General features: G+C 43.7%; 1 protein-coding gene across 8 annotated transcripts in view; it reads right to left on the bottom strand.

Moving 5' to 3' along the window:
• Positions 1-20,899, bottom strand: part of UBR3 (ubiquitin protein ligase E3 component n-recognin 3 (putative)) — a 238,578-nt gene that overhangs the window by 169,976 nt on the left and 47,703 nt on the right. For all 8 annotated transcript variants that reach the window (XM_025206463.1, XM_014520815.2, XM_025206461.1 and 5 more), the window contains 4 exons: positions 19,401-19,534; positions 14,786-14,871; positions 10,421-10,562; positions 1,475-1,571 (listed from right to left, as the gene is read on the bottom strand). In XM_025206463.1, coding sequence (XP_025062248.1) covers positions 1,475-1,571; positions 10,421-10,562; positions 14,786-14,871; positions 19,401-19,534 — 459 coding nt within the window. The remainder of the gene's footprint in view (positions 1-1,474; positions 1,572-10,420; positions 10,563-14,785; positions 14,872-19,400; positions 19,535-20,899) is intronic.

Genomic DNA, 20,899 nt, shown 5'->3' with positions numbered 1-20,899 from the left:
ACAGGCTGGGGAGTTCCCTTCTTGAAAGCACAGAGGCGGAAAGAGATCTTGGAGTCATTATTGACTCCAAGATGAACATGAGCTGCAAATGCCAGACCGCAGCCAGCAAGGCCAGTCATATCTTGTCATGCATCCAAAGGTGCATCTCAAGCTGGTCCAGAGAGGTGATACTCCCCCTCTATGCGACTTTGGTCAGGCCGCAGTTGGAGTACTGCGTCCAGTACTGGGCGCCGCACTTCAAAAGGGATGTGGCCAGCCTGGAGAGGGTTCAGAGGAGGGCCACCTGCTTGGTGAGAGGGCAGTAGGACAGGCCCTGTGAGGAGAGACTGAAGGACCTGAACCTGTTCAGCCTCAGCAAGAGGAGGCTGAGGGGGGACCTGGTGGCTGCCTACAAGCTCATTGGGGGGATCAACAGCAAATAGGCAGAGCTCTTTTCTTCCCAGCACCACCTGGGGTGACGAGGAACAATGGTCATAAGCTGATGGAAAATAGGTTTAGGTTAGAGATCAGAAGGCAATATTTTACAGTTAAGGTGGCCAAAATCTGGAACCAGCTTCCCAGGGAGATGATCTTGGGTTATTAAAAACAATTGCAGTCGCCATCTTGGGTCATCAAATACGTCTGGTTTCACTTAACACTCGCTTCAGTTAACACTCGGTTTTTCAGGAACCAATTAAAGTGCTAAGTGGGGATTGCCTGTACTCTAAACTAAAGCATGTCTTCAAATAAAAATCAAACTCACCTCAAGAATACTGAAATACTGAGAGCCACCACCCTAAAATCCAGACACTATCAGAGAACTCCTTCACGTGCAAGCAGCCCGCACAAAAACTGAGGCTTTCAGCCCCCATTTTTGGGTTATCAACCAACTGAACATTCAAGGCTACATATCAAAAACTTCTAACTCCAAATTAACTTTGTACTATTACACTAGTCCTTGCATTCATTCATCCAATTTCATCTTGAAACAATTTTTCTCCCTGCTACTTTTGCCAGCTATTTTGCTCAGAAGACCATTCTAGAACATCATTCCTCCAGTGGTCTACATGCATTCATACCCACTTTATATCCATTTAATTTTATCTAGTAACTTAAACACATCATCTCCTTACCTATTATTTATTTATAAAGAGTAATCATGATCTGCTCTCTACTTCACCACAGCTGTTACAGTTCTCATCATCAGAGTATTTAAAACCCAGTGGGCCCTGCTTGTTGCTCATGGTTTGGACTGTTCTGGATTGTTTTTGTTTGTTTTTGTTTTTAAAGTTACTTTGTGGGAGATGGTAGATTTAGATCAGTGCAATTTAGACACTGCCTTCCCGTTAATAAAATTTACCACACATCATATTTGGGGCCTAAAAACACTAATGATATCCTTCTCATTGTTAAATAATTCACTGTGCTATAGGGAACCCATTCCTGTACAATAAACCATGTTCCATTTTTAGACTTCTAAATTTAGTCAACTTACAATGCTGTATATCTGTCCATTGCAGACTGTACATCTCTTCGGTAAACTGTTCGAAGAATTACCATGACTGGGTCAAACTCCTTATCCCAAACGTCAGCTGTTGTTTAAAATAAAGAACAAGTTAATATTAAGTTTAAATGCTAAAACTTGAGATTGCTTTGTTAATTAATTTTAATGGATATTTATTTTAATTACGTCATTTTCCATTACATAAATTGCCTTTAGCAGCAAACAACGTAGATTAATTCCCTATTACTTTTTTCTATATCAGTGTATTCTAATTTTGCCATTAAAGATATTTCCTCTCAGTTCCAGAATTAAAATTGAAAAGTAACCATCTATTCAGGCAACAGATCTCTTTAATTAAATGGCTCATTTTTAGTGCACTGTAGATTCATTTCTTTTTGTATAGTACTCTAGTTAAAAAATAATAATTTTCAGTGTCCTTTAAGTGACAACTGACATGAGGCAGAGAGAGAGAAAAAAATATATATTTGATGAGCACAACTCCAAAATCATTTTTAAAGGCCTGAAGAACAGCATCATCTTAGTTGTAATTCAGCTCATGTTTTACAGTCCTGATTTCTTTGCTTTTTTATTCTCATCTTCAAAAAATGAATTTTTTAAAACATTTTCTAAACAGGTTTAGAAATCAGAGGCAATAAATATATGGTAGTAAAAAGTTGGGTGACATTTAAGTACCAAGCACAGCAATTAAAATGCTTATACATAGTGGGTATATATTTTTAATTCATGGCAATAAATAATAATCAGTTACTTCTCAAACATTTGTGTTCAGCCTTTCAGAAAGTGGACTTCATTATTAACTATTATTTACAGCTCTAGTAGACCAGAATTATGCAGAAACAAATGTCACTAACATTTTTAATAAGAGCTCTCTCTCTCCAGTTCAGTAGCTTAAAGGTATCTGTTTGTATTCATTTAAGGAGCAGCTGCCAAGAGAAGTCTAAATAGCAATGTAAATCAACAAAAGTAAATAAGGTAGTTTTTTTAAAAAGCATAACTCTGAATCTTTTTTTTTTTTTTTTTTTTTTAAGGAAAGAAAGAAACATATTTCCAAACTAAAATCAATTTAAATTATTTATCTTATTAAAGATTTTAGGTGATTATTACCATAACATAGCATTGAATAAGCAAGAAAAACATGAAGACAACAAGTGCATAGAATTTTAGCTCCACCAACAGGCCTAACATAAGAGTATACCATACTGTAGCATTCCTCAATTCTGTCACTAACAAAAATGCCTGTAGCAAAATTCAACCTTGAAAAAGGGTGGACAAATAACATTTATTGTGATGGACAAGATCAAGCAATGTTTTTAACTTGCATGTACCTTTAAGTAAATGTTCTCTGTGCTATGGGAACAGGGAAAAATCTTGTCTTGCAAACTATATTCCTTTTTCCAATATATCTTGCAATCAAGTAGGAAAAAATATATCTTTACTTTAAAATTTTTAAATTATTTCCTTACCCTTTTAATTGAAGTTTTGACAGAAATCTCCTAAACTAATTAATGTTAAAAAGCATTAAGAAAAATCTGAAGTAATAATGTTAAATGACTTCAGAAGATGTGCATAACCAACTTGCTAGTTTTTTTGAGTTTAGAGTAATTATTAAATTTACATTTAATTTAGGGGTTAGAGAGAGATTAAAGGTACAGATACTTGATATAATTACTATGAAGTAATATATGTTGAAATAAGAAATAGATACAAGAAGTTATTCCAAACTAACTACTCACAATAGATGCTATTATAGCGTCTGGTCATTAAGAGGTGGGGGAACTGCAGCTGCATACACATGTTCAAATGAACTGGGAAAATTCTCACAGATTTGTTCTCTTGGTAGAAAAACCTACCCAGGGATCCCTGAACAGACCTTCATATGCTAAGCCCCTGAAAAGCAGGGAGCTTGCAGTGCTGATGCTGAGCAGCCAGAGGGCCCTTGTGCACACATCTCAACACACACTGCAGGTTCCCTTTGTCTACCTGACACAGGGCAGCCCTGATTGACTGATCCAGGCTGCTTAGTCAGCCTGCAGTCTCCCTGCTGCACAATGTGAGGATTATATAAATGGCATGTTCTTCTCCCTGCTTAGCTAGAGTAGTAGAGTCCAGTGAGCAACACACTCTCTTAGAGAAGAAGCACCCATGGATGCTGTAAGACTCTGTTGTAACTACTCTGAGAAGAACATTCACTCTCTCAAGAGAAACTCACTTGGGAGTGATTCAAAACCGGCTGCTCCATGGCCATATCATTTCTTTGAGGCATGGGAATGAAAATCTATATTTTAAAAATAAATACTCCAGTTCTCTCTCACTTTGGACCTGGCCAAACTGTGCTGGCACTATCACTTCAAACATATACATTGTCTGAAGGCAGGGAGCTTAACAGTCTATCAGAGAAACGGAAACAGTTTCTGATTGCGTCTTCTGAAGTTTTATAGATGTTTTGTAATGCACAGTTGTGCAGCAAGGCAGCTTTAGCTATCAAGTTAAGGAGGTGGCATTAAGGAAACAGTTATGTTGCATTTTTTTATTATAGGTAACAAAGCTAAATTTAGGGATATACATATGATACATTCATAATATGATATTTAAAAATATTAATTTAGACATTATATGTTCCATATTTAGCATAATTTAATTTAAGAACTACACAAACTTTTAGTTTCAGAATCCTGAAATTAGAAAACGATGTGCAACTAAAAGATACAAGTCTTTCTACTGAAAGCTTTCTATGCCAGCCATCACTTCTTTACTCTTTCTGCTCTGCAGAAAGTTGACTATCTGGGTGTTCCAGAAATCAGGCTGATATGCAAGCTCTTCATTTTTTTTTAATCAAAAATATTCCCAACAGTCCAGTACTCAACAGAGCTAGACAAGGAACACGTCAGTGAGTCTAATGGGTCCCAGCAGGTTGGCTCTCTTCCATTTTTGGCATAAGAGATGCTGTATTAAATATCTAGATGGTCATCTGTCAAATTGCCTACATTGTACCCTCAGGAAACCAGAATGTTCAGACTTCACAGATGGGCCTGGTACATTTGATTTGTACCAGTGAGAGAAGTTTAGTGACTCATCAATTGTTTTTCCAATGTTTGGCAACTATGTTAAAGCTTCCAGCTGGGGGGCAGGGCTGAGCGGGCACTGTTTTTGGAGCCTGCCAGCCTTCCCCTGGGTCCTACTGCCCTTGGTTCCTGCATTTTTGACAGGAACCAAGGGCAGAGAAATATTAATTTTCTACATTTTTTTAGGGGCCCTGTGGGCCGGATAGAATGGCCTCATGGGCCGGATCTGGCCCGCAGGCCATATTTTGCCCACCCCTGAGTTAGTGGATGCTGGTGGGCTGAATGATAAATTGCCTGCCAGCCGGATCCAACCCACAGGCCATATTTTGTTCAACATTAGTGTAAACTGTTTCGCTGTAATGGTTAGATATGTATTTTCCTAGACCAGTGAAGTATAACCACCCTTGTAAAACTAAGGGTTCATCCAGTTTCACTGAGGTTGAAGTTAGAGATTTAGCTCCTTTACCCCACTACAGAAGCATGCAGATACAGCCATTAAGTGTGTGCTCCTGACCAGCAACTTATACTTGGCCCTTTTAAAATAGTTGAAAAGTTACATCTGTCTACAGAAGGTATGCACAACCTCCAGCCCACAGGCCAAATGCAGCCTGCAGACCCATAGGTATCCAGCCCAGGGAGCTCCCTACAGATCGGGAAATTTGGTGAAAGAGGAGCAGTGGCAATAAATACAGCCACCATCCCCCACTGCCAACTTCCCAAACCCCAAGCCCTGTGTAGCAGGTCGGAACCAGATCATGCCCCTCCCCCTAGGGTGAATGGGACCAAGCCATGCCCCTCTCCTGGGGCTGGGCCACACCCCCTTTGCCCCATGGGGCCGGCTCAAGCTCCTTTCCCCTGAGGAGCTAGGTTGGAGCCAGGCCATGGCACTTTCCCCACACCGGGTTGGGCCATGCCCCCTCCCCCAACACGGCTGGGCCATGCCCCCACATCCAGGTTGGAGGCTAGGTCACACCTGTTTCCACCCAGCCCTACACTCCCTCCCTCCTCCCCTCGGGGCCACGTTGGAGCCGGAATGTGCCCTGCCCCCTGCACACAGCCAGATGGGACCCTACTAGGACCACCCTGCGCCAGATTGGGACCAGCAACCGGATCTGCCCACAGATGGCCTGGGCTCTGACCACCCAGTCCACTGGCCAGAAAGGTTAAGCACCACTGGCACTGGTCTACAGTATGGGTCACTGACCCAAATACTTGAAGCATTTCAGATTCCTCTGCTGCTTATCTGCTCCATGACATGAAGAACTTGGTGAAACATGTTAATTCACTAGCATTCCTCAACTCATCTCCTTTGAGATCATCAACTGCTGCTATAATAGTCTAATTTAGACTGCAATCTTCTCATGACAGGAAGCCTGTTATATTTTGTGATATCCATATTGTATTTCTTCAAAAATTAATACTCTGTGCTAGATTACAACCATTACTCTAAAAACAACACAATGCAATTCTAGTTTGCACAGTCAATTTCCATTCTGAGGTGTAAGTTAAAGGAACTTTACAAAAACTAACTTGTTTCCGATTCTTACTAAACTCCCTAATCAGAAGGCTAGAATGAAAAGGTTGGCCCAGGAAGATCTCCTTCATTATGAAGAATATATATATTCAAGAAAAGAAGGGTAGCTACCAAGGAGGAGTATACCTACTTGGCTTGCTCTTGCAAGGAGTCAGTTAGAAAGGCCAAAGCTGCAATGGAACTTAGGCTGGAAACAAAAATTAAAGACAACAAAAAGTCCTTCTACAGGTATATATGGAGCAAAAAAGAAGGCACAGGGTAACATAGGACCCCTATAGAGCAGACCAGGGCAATATGTGACAGATAGGAGGGACAAAGCTGAGCTCTTCAATGAGTTTTTTACTTCTGTATTCCTGAACACGGATCAGGACAAATCTCCCAATTGGATTATAGATGAGCACAGGAAGGAAACCAGTCCACCAACTGTTAGCGTCAACTTAGTGAAGGGACACTTGGAGGGGCTCGATGCGTGTAAATCAGCAGACCCGGATGATCTTCATCCAAGGGTGCTGAAGAAATTGGCCACTGGCACAGCTGTTTGAGCGCTCATGGTGCTCAGGTCAGGTCCCAGAGGATTGGAAAAGGGCCAATGTGGTCCCTGTTTTCAAGAAGGGGAGGAAGGAGGATCTGGATAACTATAAGCCAGTTAGCCTCACCTTTATCCTTGGGAAAACCTTGGAAAAAATTATTAAGGATCACATTTGTGCGAGTCCAGCAGGAAAAATAATGCTGAAGGGCAACCAGCACAGGTTCACAGCAGATAGATCCTGGCTGGCTAACCTTGTTCTTTTTATGACTAGATCACAAAATGCTTAGATGCAGGGGGGACAGTAGATGTCATCTACCTGGATTTTCAGAAAGCCTTCAATACGATATTGTCATCCTAGTCTCGTAAATAAACTGAGCGGCTGTGATATAGATGATTACATGGTCAGGTGGGTGGCAAACTGGCTAATGGAACGCACCCAGAGAGTGGTGGTGGATGGGTCAGCATCGACCTGGAAAGAAGTGGGCAATGGAGCTCCCCAAGGTTCGGTCCTTGGACCAGTGCTGTTCAATGTCTTCATCAGTGACTTAGATGAGGGCGTGAAGAGCACTCTGTCCAAATTTGCAGATGACACCAAATTATGGGGTAAATTAAACACACTAGTGGGCAGGGAATGAATCCAGGCGGATCTGAACAGGTTGGAGAAGTGTGGAGAACAGAATAGGATACAATTCAACAAGGGCAAATGCAAAGTGCTGCACCTAAGGAGAAGGAATTACCAACAAACTTACAGACTGGAGGATGACCTTCTCAGAAGCACTGTAGCAGAAAGGGATCTCAGAGTCATAGTTGGCTCCAAGATGAACATTAGTCATCAATGTGATGAAGTGATCAGTAAAGCTAACTGCACTTTATCATGCATTAGCAGATGCATCACAAACAGGTCCAGGGAGGTGATAATTCCCCTCACATGGCACTGGTGAGGCTGCAGCTGTCCTACTGCATCCCGTTTTGGGCACCGTACTTCAAGATGGATGTGGATAACCTTGAGCGGGTCTAGAGGAAGGCTACTTGTATCATTAGGAGCCTGCAGGTAAGGCCCTATGAGGAGAGACTGAGGGATCTGAATCTCTTCAGCCTCCACAAGAGAAGGCTGAGAAGTGATCTTGTGGCCACCTAAAAATTCATTGGGGGTGGGGGGGGGGGGGGAAAGAGGCAGCAAGGGATAGGAGATGCTCTGTTTACCAGGGCACCCCTTGTAGTAACTAGAAATAATGGCCACAAACTAGCAGAGAGCAGATTCTGGTTAGACATCAGGAAGAACTTCTTTATGGTAAGCATTGCCAGAATCTGGAATGGGCTTCCAAGGGAGGTGGTGCTTTCCCCTACCTTGGAAGTGTTCAAAAAGAGATTAGACAAGCACCTGGCTGGGGTTACTTAACCCCAGTGCTCTTTCCTGCCTGGGGCAGGGGGTCAGACTTGATGATCTGCTGAGGTCCCTTCCAACCCTAATATCTGTGAATCTATGAAGCCTCTAGACTTTAAATCCTCTGTGTTTTCCTATCCAAAAATGAAGGCAGGTTTCCTAGGAGCCACTTACTTGGTTAAAATAAAACAAACTTTTGGTTTTGGTATTTAAGTCATGTTAAAAAGATTTATTTTTTCTATGCTTGCGGATCTATTTTGAGCTTATTCTAAAGGAGTTGCCACTCTCATACTCGTAGGCAGGCACAAAAAGACAACAGAAAGCATTAAGAAACTCATTCTGACTGGAATCAGTTAGAAAGGAATTGACAGTGTTAAAGCAATGTTGTGGCCATGAAGGTCCAGGAATTATGCAAGAGGCAAGGATATTTTGTAGGTGATATGTTTTACTGGACCAACTGTATAGTTAGAATAAAGTTAGCAAGCTTTCAATTGCAAATTCTTACCACCTGAAAGCTTGACTACCTTTATCCCAACTATATATTTGGTCTAACAAAAGATATCACTCCCAATAAATCTTTTCCTCTCTCAGAAAGGAATCATACTTTGAATATCTAAGGTACATACTTTTCTGGATATGTACGATTTGCTTTTGTGTAAAACAGGGCTGGCCAACTGGTGACCTGCATGTGGCCCACAAGGGCCCCTGGGCTCCAACCCAGACACTACTATGACTCCCTTTACTCCTGCTGCAGCAGCAGCCAGAGGTTCCAGGCTCCCCTTCTCATCCCCAGCTTTTGCATCTTGTACTGCCCCCTCTCCACCCACCCAGGCAGGGCAGGGTGGGGGAGCCCACAGCCCCAGGAGTGAGACACAGCTAGGGGCCTACACACAGCACTCTGCGAGGGAGGAGAGGGAGAAGCAGTGTGCTCACATGCACGGTCCAGAGGCCCATATCACAGGAGGTGGTACACTCAGGCAGTGTGCAGCTGGGGAAGAACAGGGCCTACACTAGTGAGGCCACCAGCTGTTTTACATAACACTGGTATAAAATATCCTCTCTGACATAGAGTAGCCAGGGATTTCAAATCACAGATGTCCTCTACCTGCTCCTTGAGGATATCCCTGTCTTTTTAAGGACAAAAATATCCTCCCCTGAGAAACAGCCTGATTCTGTTCCCCTTCTTGACCTCATATTTTTAGATTAGACCACTGCTGTATCAGGCAGGTTAAACAGTGGTTAGAACAGCTATGTAAGAAGTCCTCACTGTATGTCCTGGAACAAAGTTCCATACTTTTTTACAAAACACATAGTTAAACTTATGGAATTCATTGCCACAGGAGGTGGTAGAGGCAGATAACACAGGTTCAAAAAGGAACTGGATAAATTCATGTATGATAAATCTATTAATGGCTTTTAAACAGAATGGCTGAAGATGCTTACTCTGGCATCCCTAAACCAATAATGGTGGATCCCAGGGAGGATACTAAATAGGGAATAGATGACTCTAGAGATACCCGGGTCAGTGTTCTCCCTCTGGCATCCATTTCTGCCACTGTTGAAGACAGAATACTAAGATATATAGACCACTGGTCTGACCCAGTATGGTGATTCTTATGTTCGTAAAGTTAAATGTTGGGGAAAACAAACAGCTACCTGACTTCCTGGGGCAGGGGGCTGGACTTTATGATCTTCAAGGTCCCTTCCAGCCCTAACCTCTATGAAATCTATGAAACAGTTGAAAGGCACACCATGTGTCAGAAGAGAAATAATTGGTCTGACAATAGAACTGCAGTATATTACAACAAAACTGCATTCACCTTCTTGAATATATATTTTAAACCTACCTATTGTTCCAAATCCAGTGCATTAGAATGCTAATGTCCAGAACAAGTTTCTATAGTAGAATCTCATTAACTCCCACTAGTGATCAAGACAGTCACTGCAGACTGTTTACTTGATAATTTGGAAATTGTAAACTTAAAAGAACAAAAAAGCATGTTCAGGCATAGTTTGCTCATTTATCTTGAAAGACACAAAAGTAAAAATAATGACATTTTGATAATATAAGACCTCAATAGAGCACATGGCTATTAACATCTTCATTAAAGAGACTAATGTTTTTTGCATCCGAATCATACAGCGTGCAGATCAGAACATTGCAATTAACAAGATTTTCTGTATTTAATTTTAGCACTGGCTTCTGATAATACATAGCTAATGTTTGGCTTATTGGGGCTTATGGTTGGTCATCAAACAAAAACTCATCCTACATCAAGGCTGACTCCATGAAATGTTTGCGAGCGAATTATGAGACAGTAGAAACAAAGGGGGATGAATCATTTTCTTTTAGCTGGTAAGTATCTTAACCTCTGCATTTCTTAATACATACATAATGCCAACTTACCTTTAGGAGTATACATTCCTTGTTGCATGGAGCCTCCAGGTTCAAAAACAGGAGCTTTAAAATCAGCCACAGCTGACAACACTGATTCAAAGCTTAAACTTCCTGGAATAATGCCACTTTTGGGATTTGGGTTTTCTGGAATGTGATTGTTAGGTTAAGAAAAGCAACAAATTGTTATTAAGGACTATTTACTAGCGGAAGCACAGCATATCATTTTATCTAATATTTTAATACATTTGTATCTAGGAGGCTGAATTTTCTCAATGCTTCACTTCTACCACAAGAGGTCTGTATTCTACAGCAGTTCCACAGCAACAACATGTCTTACTGAACTCTATCAAACCTTTTGGGTATAATTCTAATTCACTAAACTACTTACATTGCTCCAACTGTCATGTGCTTATTAAGAAGTTCCATACTAAAAATATAGGCAACTACAAATAGTCATAAACATGTTGTTAAACTTTCCTATCTTAATACTGCTAAGGTCACAGGAAGTTTTCAGAAGGGAAAACTACAAGCAACCTCATACTACTGATTAGAAATGTATACAAAACAGAAACAAAGTTTGGAGATTTCTTTATATACATTCTTACACGTTCAGGTGATGATTATCACTTTTGTTTTACTAGTAATAATAGTAACCATATATTTTGTGTTTAGGACTAAATGAGAAAAGCTAGCAGATGACTGAATTCTAAAGCTCCTTGCAAGTTTTGTACCTAGATTGACCATATCTTATTTTCTGGTATTGGTCCCAGGAGAAAAAAAACCTCATTTGCTGATCACCCTCTTCAGCAGCTCCAGAAATCATAAGGGAAGCTCTGCTTTAGCTGTTTTAACTAATCACTTATTTGGTCTATCAAGCAGTAGGCATAAGATTTAAGAAAAAACTGAGATATTCAAGCTGACTAACCAAGTGGTTCCCATTTTCAAAAAAGGAAGGAAGGAGGACCCAGGAAACTATAGGCCAGTTAGTCTTACCTCGGTCCTGGGTAAGCTTTTTGAGAGCATTATCCTGGCACATGTCCGCGAGGGGCCAGCAGGGGAGGTTATGCTTAAAGGCAACCAACGTGGGTTCATTAGAGGCAGGTCCTGTCAGACCAACCTGGTGGCCTTCTGTGACCAGGTCACAAAATCCTTAGACACAGAGGTAGCAGTGGACGTAGTCTTTCTGGACTTCAGGAAGGCCTTCGACACTGTCTCTCACCCCATTCTCATTAAAAAAACTAGGGGACTGTGGCATCAGCACCTACACAGTCAAATGGGTTGCTAACTGGCTGGAAGGCTGCGACCAGAGTGTGGTGGTGGGTGGGTCACTTTCGACCCGGAGGGATGTGGGCAGTGGGGTCCCCCAGGGCTCAGTCCTCAGACCCACACTGTTCAACATCTTCATCAGTGACTTGGACGAGGGGGTGAAAAGCACCCTGTTCAAATTAGCTGATGACACTAAGATGTGGGGGGATGTGGGCACACCAGAAGGGAGGAATAGGCTGCAATCGGACCTAGACAGGTTACAGGGGTGGACGGATGAGAACAGGATGGGTTCCAACACTGACAAGTGCAAGGTACTGCACCTGGGGAGGAAGAACCAGCAGCATACCTACAGGCTGGGGAACTCCCTTCTTGTCAGTGCAGAGGCAGAAAAGGATCTTGGAGCCATTATTGATGCCAAAATGAACATGGGCCGACACTGTGGGGCCGCAGTCAGGAAGGCCAACCGCACCTTGTCATGCATCCACAGATGCATCTCGAGCAGGTCCAAGGAGGTGATCCTCCCCCTCTATGCAGCACTGGTCAGGCTGCAGTTGGAGTACTGCATCCAGTTCTGGGCGCTGCACTTCAGGAGGGATGTGGACAGCATTGAGAGGGTCCAGAGGAGGACCACTCGCATGATCAGGGTGCCCCCCTGGCAGGCCCTACGAGGAGAGGCTAAGGGACCTGAACCTGTTCAGCCTCCATAAGAGAAGGCTGAGGGGGGATCTAGTGGCCATTTACAAACTAGTCAGAGGGGACCAGCAGGCACTGGGGGAGTCCCTCTTCCCCCAAGCACTCCCACGAGTGACTAGGAATAACAGTCACAAGCTGGCAGAGGGAAGATTCAGGCTAGACATCAGGAGGCACTACTTCACAGTCAGGGCGGCTAGGATCTGGAACCAACTTCCAAGCAAAGTGGTGCTGGCTCCTACCCTGGGGGTCTTTAAAAGGAGGTTAGGCAAACACCTTGCTGGGGTCGTTTGACCCCAGTACTTTTTCCTGCCATGGCAGGGGGTCGGACTTGATGATCTGCTCAGGTCCATTCTGACCCTACCAACTATGAAACTATGACTGATTTGCCCCGTGAATCAAGAGGGATGGGAGGGATGGAAGATTGAAATTTGGCACTAAAAGCCACAAAGAGGAATGCTGATGAAGCAAAACTAGAGAAAGACAGAAAGAGATATCCACTGATGGTTCTCTTTTAAGTATACAATAAAACACAAATGCCCATTTGTGCTAAGGACTCAAAAGATGTTGAAGGAGATGATTTACAATTTATGTGAAAGAAAAATGGGGAACAGAGTGCCTGACAGCTGAAGAAAAATGCAGAAAGAGGGAAACCTGTGAATTTTGCTTAAAAATTGTTTGTAAAGCAATGGAGGTAGATTAGAACTAGAAATGAATCTGGAAGAGTGACAAAAAATTAGATTAAAAATGGTTCAATCATTTCAGATTAGCTACACATCTTTTATTGTTGTAAAGTTCAATCAAGCCTTCCCACCTTTAACTTTTGCCCATTTAAAAAAATAATAAATAATGAAATAATTCCTAGCTTTTAGAAAAGTGCTTTTATCAGCAGACAATAAGTCTGTTAACAAGGAAGGTTGGTATCAAAAGAGACGCATACTGCCCATTTTACAGACAGGATAACTAAGGCCCCCTTCTACACATGCAGGTAAAGGAGCAATTTGATCTAATGCATGATTCACACATGCATGGCAGGAGGTGCGAATGTGGGATTGCACATTAAATCCCATTGTGCCTTATTGCCAGTGCAAGAGAAAGCCCTACCTCAGGCTCCCCCTGCACTGGCAAAAAGCAAGCTCCCGCAGCTGGGAGCCCCATACACTCCAGTTGAGGTGCTCCCAGCTGCACAGGTATAATCAAAGCAACCCCAAAGCAGGGAAATCCCAGTCCCCTGATGCATGAAACCCCCAGGGCAGGAGGATCACCACTGCAGTGATCTCCCCAACCTGGCGGTGCAGGAAACCTCTGGGACCAGATATCCCCGGGATCCATGGGTTTCACACACCCCTGAGCCCTCGGGATTGCAGCTGCCTCAATCCCAAAGGCCGGGGGTTTTCTGCTGGGCAAGGTGTACCCCTGGAGCTGGGAGCCCTGTCAGCTAATAGGGGAAACCCTGCTACACATGCAAATTACAGCTCAAGAGCTATAAAGATAATATACATTTTTTAGGTATAACTTTACAGCTAGTTGAAGCTTTTTATTTTGTGATGGCTACTTTGCACATGTGGCTGGTCTCCAGGTAACTGTGCTATTAACCAGTTAATTGCATAATACCTGTAAGCTGTAAAGGGGCCTAAGGCACAGAGAAGCAATGTCTACAATTGGATTGCATTATTCTTTAGCGCAGCAAACACATCCATCTTACTTGCATGCAAAGTATTAAGTAGACTGAGGTCTTGGAAAGGTAATAGTAAAACAACCAAAAAATAACAGGTTTTTTTTTATTGTTTGCTTGTTTTATAGCTATCTGAACAAAGGAAATGTACTATATTCTAGAAATGCAGCATGGAGTTCATTGTTCATGTAGGTTTTTTTTAATGTAACCAAATATATAATGTCACACTCAAGTCCCTGGGGATTTCAAAATTTGATTCAGGTCTGCTATCTTTAATCTTTAAATCGAAAGCTAAGAGCGGGTAAATTGTCATGTCATCTGTTGGCATAACAACAGTACTCACAAACCCTGGACAGAAGTTACCTTTGTCGTGCTACAAATAAATGTGTATCCAAGGCCAGAAGTTCCAACCCAGAAGCCCCCATTTTCCTAGATTCTAAACAAACATATAGGTTGACACAATCCTTGCCTCAAATCCAAAGGCTCTGTCTGTTTTGTTTTCATTTTAAGAGGGGCTGTGTAAATAAATGCAGTATTTTATATTGAAAACATCTAAAAATTATTGCAAAGTCTCACAACTTATTTTCACACACACAAGCAAGGAAGACTGCAGTACTATGAGAGAATTTCAAGGTTTCAAAAGAACACCACAAATCTGTTATCTTTGCACAGCTCTAAAAACAAGGTTATTATTGACAATTACATAAATCAAGTTTAAATTTGTTAATAGATGCCAAGGATATGAGATCTAGTAATGAACTATGAGTTCTGTCATTCATACAAAGTTGGGCAACCATCTCTGCTCTGAGGATCTCGTCATCAGTCATTCCTAAAACAATAAAAATAAAATTAAATATCTGAGGAAAAAAGTAGATACAGGTAAATGTTTTATTTAATTACGTAAGTAATGTTTTAAATTACTAAATTTAACTAGAAATGTAAGGCTCAACAATTTGATATTCAAATAAATAAATAAGTAAATAAATAAATAATTTCTAAGCTTAAACTGTAGACCTTTTCATTGTTTTTTTCTGTTTCTAAGGTATCTAAAATTTAATAGACTTCTTTAAAAATTGTTCTAAAAAGTTTTGTAATAACTGTTCATTGAATTATCACCATACATGTGCTGTTTGGAAAACAGCCCACTGAACAGGTAATACACAGCAACTTTTCCAAAGTTGGTAACAAACAAAGCTCAACAAAACAGAATAGGATGAATCAGTAATCACAGTAATCAAGATTTTTAGTAATCACAGGATCAAATCTCATAAATACCAGTGCACATGGTTAACTTTATGCAAAAGTAGTAAGCTTATTTACAGAATCACAGCGTATAAGAACTAACAACTGTGGAATGCTTTGTAGTTTGAGAAGATATCTCAAAAACAAAGAAACAAAATTGAGTTCAGGATCCTGAGGAAAGGAAGGATGGAGAGCAGCAGAGTAAGGACCCTAGACTTCAGAAAAGCAGACTTCGACTCACTCAGGGAACTCATAGGCAGGATCCCCAGGAAGCCAGACTGAGGGGGACAAGAATCCAGGAGAGCTGCCTCTACTTTAAAGAAGCCTTACTGAGAGCGCAGGAAAAAAACATCCTGACGTGCAGGAAGACTAGTAAGTATGGTAGAAGACCAGCTTGGCTCAGCAGGGAACTCTTCAGTAAACTAAAGGACAAAAACAAAGCTTATAAGAAGTGGAAACTTGGACAAATAACTAGGGAGGAGTACAAGAGCATTGCTCGGGCATGTAAGGAGGAAGTCAGGAAGGTCAAAGCACAATTGGAGTTGCAGCTAGCAAGGGATGTGAAGGGTAACAAGAAGAGTTTCTACAAGTATGTTGGTAGCAAGAGGAGGATCAGGGAAAGTGTTGGTCCCTTACTGAATGGGGGAGACAATCTTGTGACAGGGGATGCAGAAAAAGCTGAAGTGTTCAATGCCTTTTTTATCTCAGTCTTCATGGGCAAGGTCAGTTCCCAGACTGCTGCACTGGGCAGCACAGCTTGGGGAGGTGGTGAGCAGCCCTCAGTGGTGAAAAAACGGTTTAGGGCCTATTTAGAAAAGATGGACATATAGGGCTGGATGGGATGCATCCAAGGTGCTGAGGGAGTTGGCTGATGAGACTGCAGAGCCACTGGCCATCATTTTTGAAAATTCATGGCAATCAGGAGAGGTCCCAGATGATTGGAGAAAAGCAATCGTAGTGCCCATATTAAAGAAAGGGAAAAAGGAGGATCCAGGGAACTACAGATCAGTCAGCCTCACCTCAGTCCCTGGAAAAATCATGAAGCAGATCCTCAAGGAATCCATTTCTAAGTACTTGGAGGAGAAGGTGATTAAGAACAGGCAGCATGGATTCACCAAGGGCAAGTCATGCCGGACCAACCTGATTGCCTTCTACAATAAGGCGGCTTTGTGGACACGGGGAGACGAGTGGATGTACTATATAGCGGTGCACCAAAACATCAGTCCAATATTCAATCAGCACTGATATAAAGAAAATTGGCTGTATCGAAAATCAGCCTGATGAGGCCAATAATTTGGCCAATACATGACCTGTGCATGTGCTGCAGCGCAGCATGTAGGGGGTGAGGAGCACAGCTTGAAAAGCTGCATGCAGCTGGTAAGTCGATGTGGTGGAAGAGGAGAGGGGAAGGAAGGAGTGTGGGGGGAGCAGATCAAGGCCATTGCAGTGAGGGAGGGAGTGGGGTCAGGGCAGGTGCTGCCCAGCCGAGGCAGGGCAGGCATGAGATGGAGCTGTGCCTCGTACGGGGGATGGTTCCCACCACTGCACACACCCCAGGAGGGCGCCAGGGGCATGTGCCCCCCGGATTTGCACAGGGTGGGACAGGGTGGGGTGTGCTGCTGCTGCAGGCTGGGGCCAGGGCTGTGCCAGGCTCTTCCTGGTGGAGGCTGGGCCAGACTGTGCTCAGGGCAGGCAGCAGTGGTGCTAGGAGGGGGTGGGGTTGGAGGGCTATGGCGAATTTTGGGGTGACTTAAGCCTCCTCCGCAGTCCCCTCCCAGTAATGCTATTGCCCGCCCCGAGCACAGCCCAGACCAGCCCCTGCTAGGAAGAGTCCAGCACAGCCCCGGCTCCAGCCCCAGCCCACAGAGGCAGCCGCCCTGCCCTGCACAAGGCTCCCCTGCCCCCAATGTCCTCCCAGGGTGTGCACAGTGGCGGGAGCCACCTTCCCGCGCCCCCCAGATGAACTGCTTGTGGCTCTGTCCCGCAACTTGCCGCAGCCCCAGCCCCACTTCCTCCCTCACCGCAGGGGACTCAATCTGCCTCCCCATGCCCCTTCCCTTCCCCCTCTCCCCTTCCACCACAACAGACTTACCACCTGGACACTGCTCTTCAAGCTTCCAGGCTGGAATCAGAAATCGGATCAGTATCGGCTGATATGACTCCTTAAAAATCAGCTATCAGTATCAGCCCCAAAAATGTCTGTCTGTGCACACCTAGCAGTGTACCTTGATTTTAGCAAGGCTTTAGATACAGTCTCCCATATCATTCTCGCAGGTAAGCTAAAGAAGTACAGGCAGAATGAATTGAATGTAAGGTGGATAAAAAATGGGCTGGAGCATCAGGCTTAGAGAGTAGTAATCATTGGCTCGATGTCTACTTGGCAGCCAGTATCAAGTGGAATCCCCTGGGGCTAGTTTTGTTCAATATCTCCATCAACAACCTGGAAGATGGCATAGAGTGCACCCTCAGCAAGTTTGCAGATGACCCCAAGCTGGGGGGGAGTAGTAGGTACGCTGGAGGGTAGGGCTAGGATTCAAAGTGACTTAGACAAATTGGAGGATTGGGCCAAAAGGAATCTCATGAGGTTTGACAAGGACAAGTGCAGAGTCCTGCACTTAGGACAGAACAATCCCATGCACCAGTTCAGGCTGGGGGCTGACTGGCTGGGCAGCAGCTCTGCAGAAAAAGACCTGGGGGTTACAGTGGAGAAGAAGCTGAATATGAGCCAAAAGTGTCCCCTCGTTGCCAAGAAGGCTAACAGCATACTGGGCTGCATTAGTAGGTGTGTTGCCAGTAGGTCAAAGGCAGTAATTATTCCCTTCTATTCAGCACTGGTGAGGCCACTTCTGGAGTACTGTGTTCAGTTTTGGGCCCCCCACTGCAGAAAGGGTGTAGACAAATTGGAGAGAGTCCAGCAGGTGACAAAAATGGTAATTGGGCTGGCGAACATGATTTATGAGAAAAGACTGAGGGCCCTAGGCTTATTTAATCTAGAGAAGAGATGTCTGAGGGGGATTTAATAGAAGCCTTTAACTACCTGAAGGGGGGCTCATAAGAGGATGGAACTAGACCAGGAGCAGCCAATTATTTTTGTTCACGGGCCATGCAGGCAGTTCTGGGGAGCTGCCACAGCACCGCTCCCCCCTGCCCCATCCCCACAACAGCCCAGAGCCCACACACCACCACCAACAGCACACAGCCCCTGGCCTGCCCCACCTTTCTAGGCAGCTCAGGCAATAGCAGAAGCTCCTTCTGGCTGCCACTGCCACTGGCCCCAGCCGCGCAGTACTGGCAGGAACCCACACACACAGCCCCAACTCTGGCCTGCCCCGCACCTGCTCCAGCCTCAGCCCAGCACAGCAGAGCAGCTCCGGAGCAGCTAGAACCAGAACACAGCCCTAACCCAGCCTGTCCTATGCCTGCTCCAGACCTCCCACCCATGCTGAGCAGAGGCAGCAGCAGCGGCGGACGGGCAGAAATTGCTGCTCAAGCACCACCCGCCCCCACCCCCACAACTGCTGGGTGCTTCTTGCTGCAGCTGCCCAGAGCTCACACCCAGGCTGCCCTGCCACTCCCTCCGCTGTCATCACTGCCGCCTTGGGGCACTGCAAAAACAATATACAGCAACATACGGCTGATTGGAGTGTAGATGTTCAGCATTCAACTGCACTGGGCTTAAGTGGATACAAATATCAGAAACCCAGTATTTTCCATTAAACAATACAATACAAATACATGTAATTAATAAAGAAAGGTGGAAGTCAGGAAAGGAAAAAAAGTTCAGTCATAAATAGTCATTATAACTAAAAAGTACTGATTTTTTTTATACAACTGGTATGCATATCCAAGCTTTAATCTGTACCTAATGCATGTGCATAACGAATTCAAGCATTTATTTCAATCAGAGAAAAGAACTGACTGGATTGTAATTTATATTCCATTTCTATCCTTAAGTTGAAGTAATTGGTGAAACTGAAACCAAATTAAAATGATTTAATTAATAGGTTCTACCTGTATTGCTACAGGGTAGCTATTAAATGCTGAAAGACTGGAAACCAAATGCATATAAATGCCATGTTACAGTAATATATGTATCTAAATAATTGTGATTCTTACCTAAATGTAAGCGAAGACTTAAAAGAAGGACAAGAAAGGTTAAGGCTCCTTCCAACATAGATCTCTCATGCTCTGAATCAAGAACTGTATTCTGATGTTGTGATGCCATTGTTAACAGATCCACCACCTTGAATCTAGAGAAGACGGAACCAAGTTAGAACAACTGACTGGATCCTTCAATATTGACAGCCTGATGCTGAGGCACTGAATATGTGTACTTCTATTGAAGTAGCAGTCAGGATCAGGCCTTAAAGAAATACAAAATAAAATTAAAGTAATACAATTTAATTAGATATAAACCATGAAATGAAAGTTGTTTTTTAATAGAAAAAGCACTCTTATTTTGCTACATCCAGAAGGGATTATAGTTATAACTCGCTCCATATACAAAAATACCTGGCATTCATATCAATTGAATATTTAAAAAAAAAGAAACATCAAACAGCCTACTTTCATATCCTACTTTTCCTTCATTCAACAGAAGCAAGCAGACTTCCTGTGATTCTTAATGCTGCAGCTCTATTCATTCTTCCTAAGTGTCTGCACACTGGGCCATGCAATATACACCACAGATTCACAGAAGATTCAGCTCTATAGTTTCATAAGCATACTGCAAACCTTCGAGAGAAGTGGTTTTCAACCTTTTTCGATTTGATGCACCTCATTAGACTCAAGGAACCCCTCAAAATGCTAGCTCTTGGTTTTCACTCATGTTTTCACTACAAAAAACTAACAGAATAGTTTTTCTGTTGCAAAGAACTCAGAAAGAAAACAACAGATCAGAATGTTTTTAATCCTATGGATTCCTATTTGAAAAATCTCAGTTGATCTTATGAATCCCATCTGTATGCCAAACGGCATTAACGCCGTGTAATCTTGGGGCAACCTTCTCAAGACACCCTAGGTGCCATAGACTTCGGTTGAGAATAAGCACCATAGAGAGACTGTTCCCAAACTGTGGGTCATGACCCCAAATGGGGTCGCAGCATCAGTGGAGTGGGTCACAATAACCATGCCCCCTGAGATTTTCCGTGCCCCCATGGGGTGCAAGGCAGCAGCTGGGCCGGACCAGCTCCCTCTACAGCCCAGGAGCTGCCTCTATGGCTCAAAGGGTGGGACCCACTGTGGGAGGGAGTGCCGCACCACCATGGCTGCCAAGGTGAGGCACGGCACCAGCATGGAGTTGTGCCCACACTGCTGCCAGGTGAGTAGGGGGCACCTCAACTTGGCAGTCAAGGCAGTGTGGTGCTCTCTCCCTCCTGTGCTGGGTCCAGTCCGCTGGACCGTGGAGCCCCTGGGAGAAGGGTAGCTGGGTGGGAAGTCCCAAGCCTGTAGCGGGCAGCCTGCATCTGCCCTCTGCCCCCCACCAAGGGCTCCACTCCAGCAGTGCTGTCTACAGTGGAGAAGAAGGGATGGGGTAAGTGGGTGCGGAAGCCGGGCTCTGCACTCTGCTCCAGCCACAGCAGCCACTGCCTCCCATGGGTGGCAGCCAGGGCCTG

The sequence above is a fragment of the Alligator sinensis genome, unplaced genomic scaffold, assembly GCF_000455745.1.
Source record: "Alligator sinensis unplaced genomic scaffold, ASM45574v1 scaffold143_1, whole genome shotgun sequence".
Lineage (NCBI taxonomy): Eukaryota > Metazoa > Chordata > Crocodylia > Alligatoridae > Alligator > Alligator sinensis.
The sequence above is the reverse complement of the archived record's forward strand: the minus strand, read 5'-3'. Positions and strand labels throughout refer to the sequence as shown.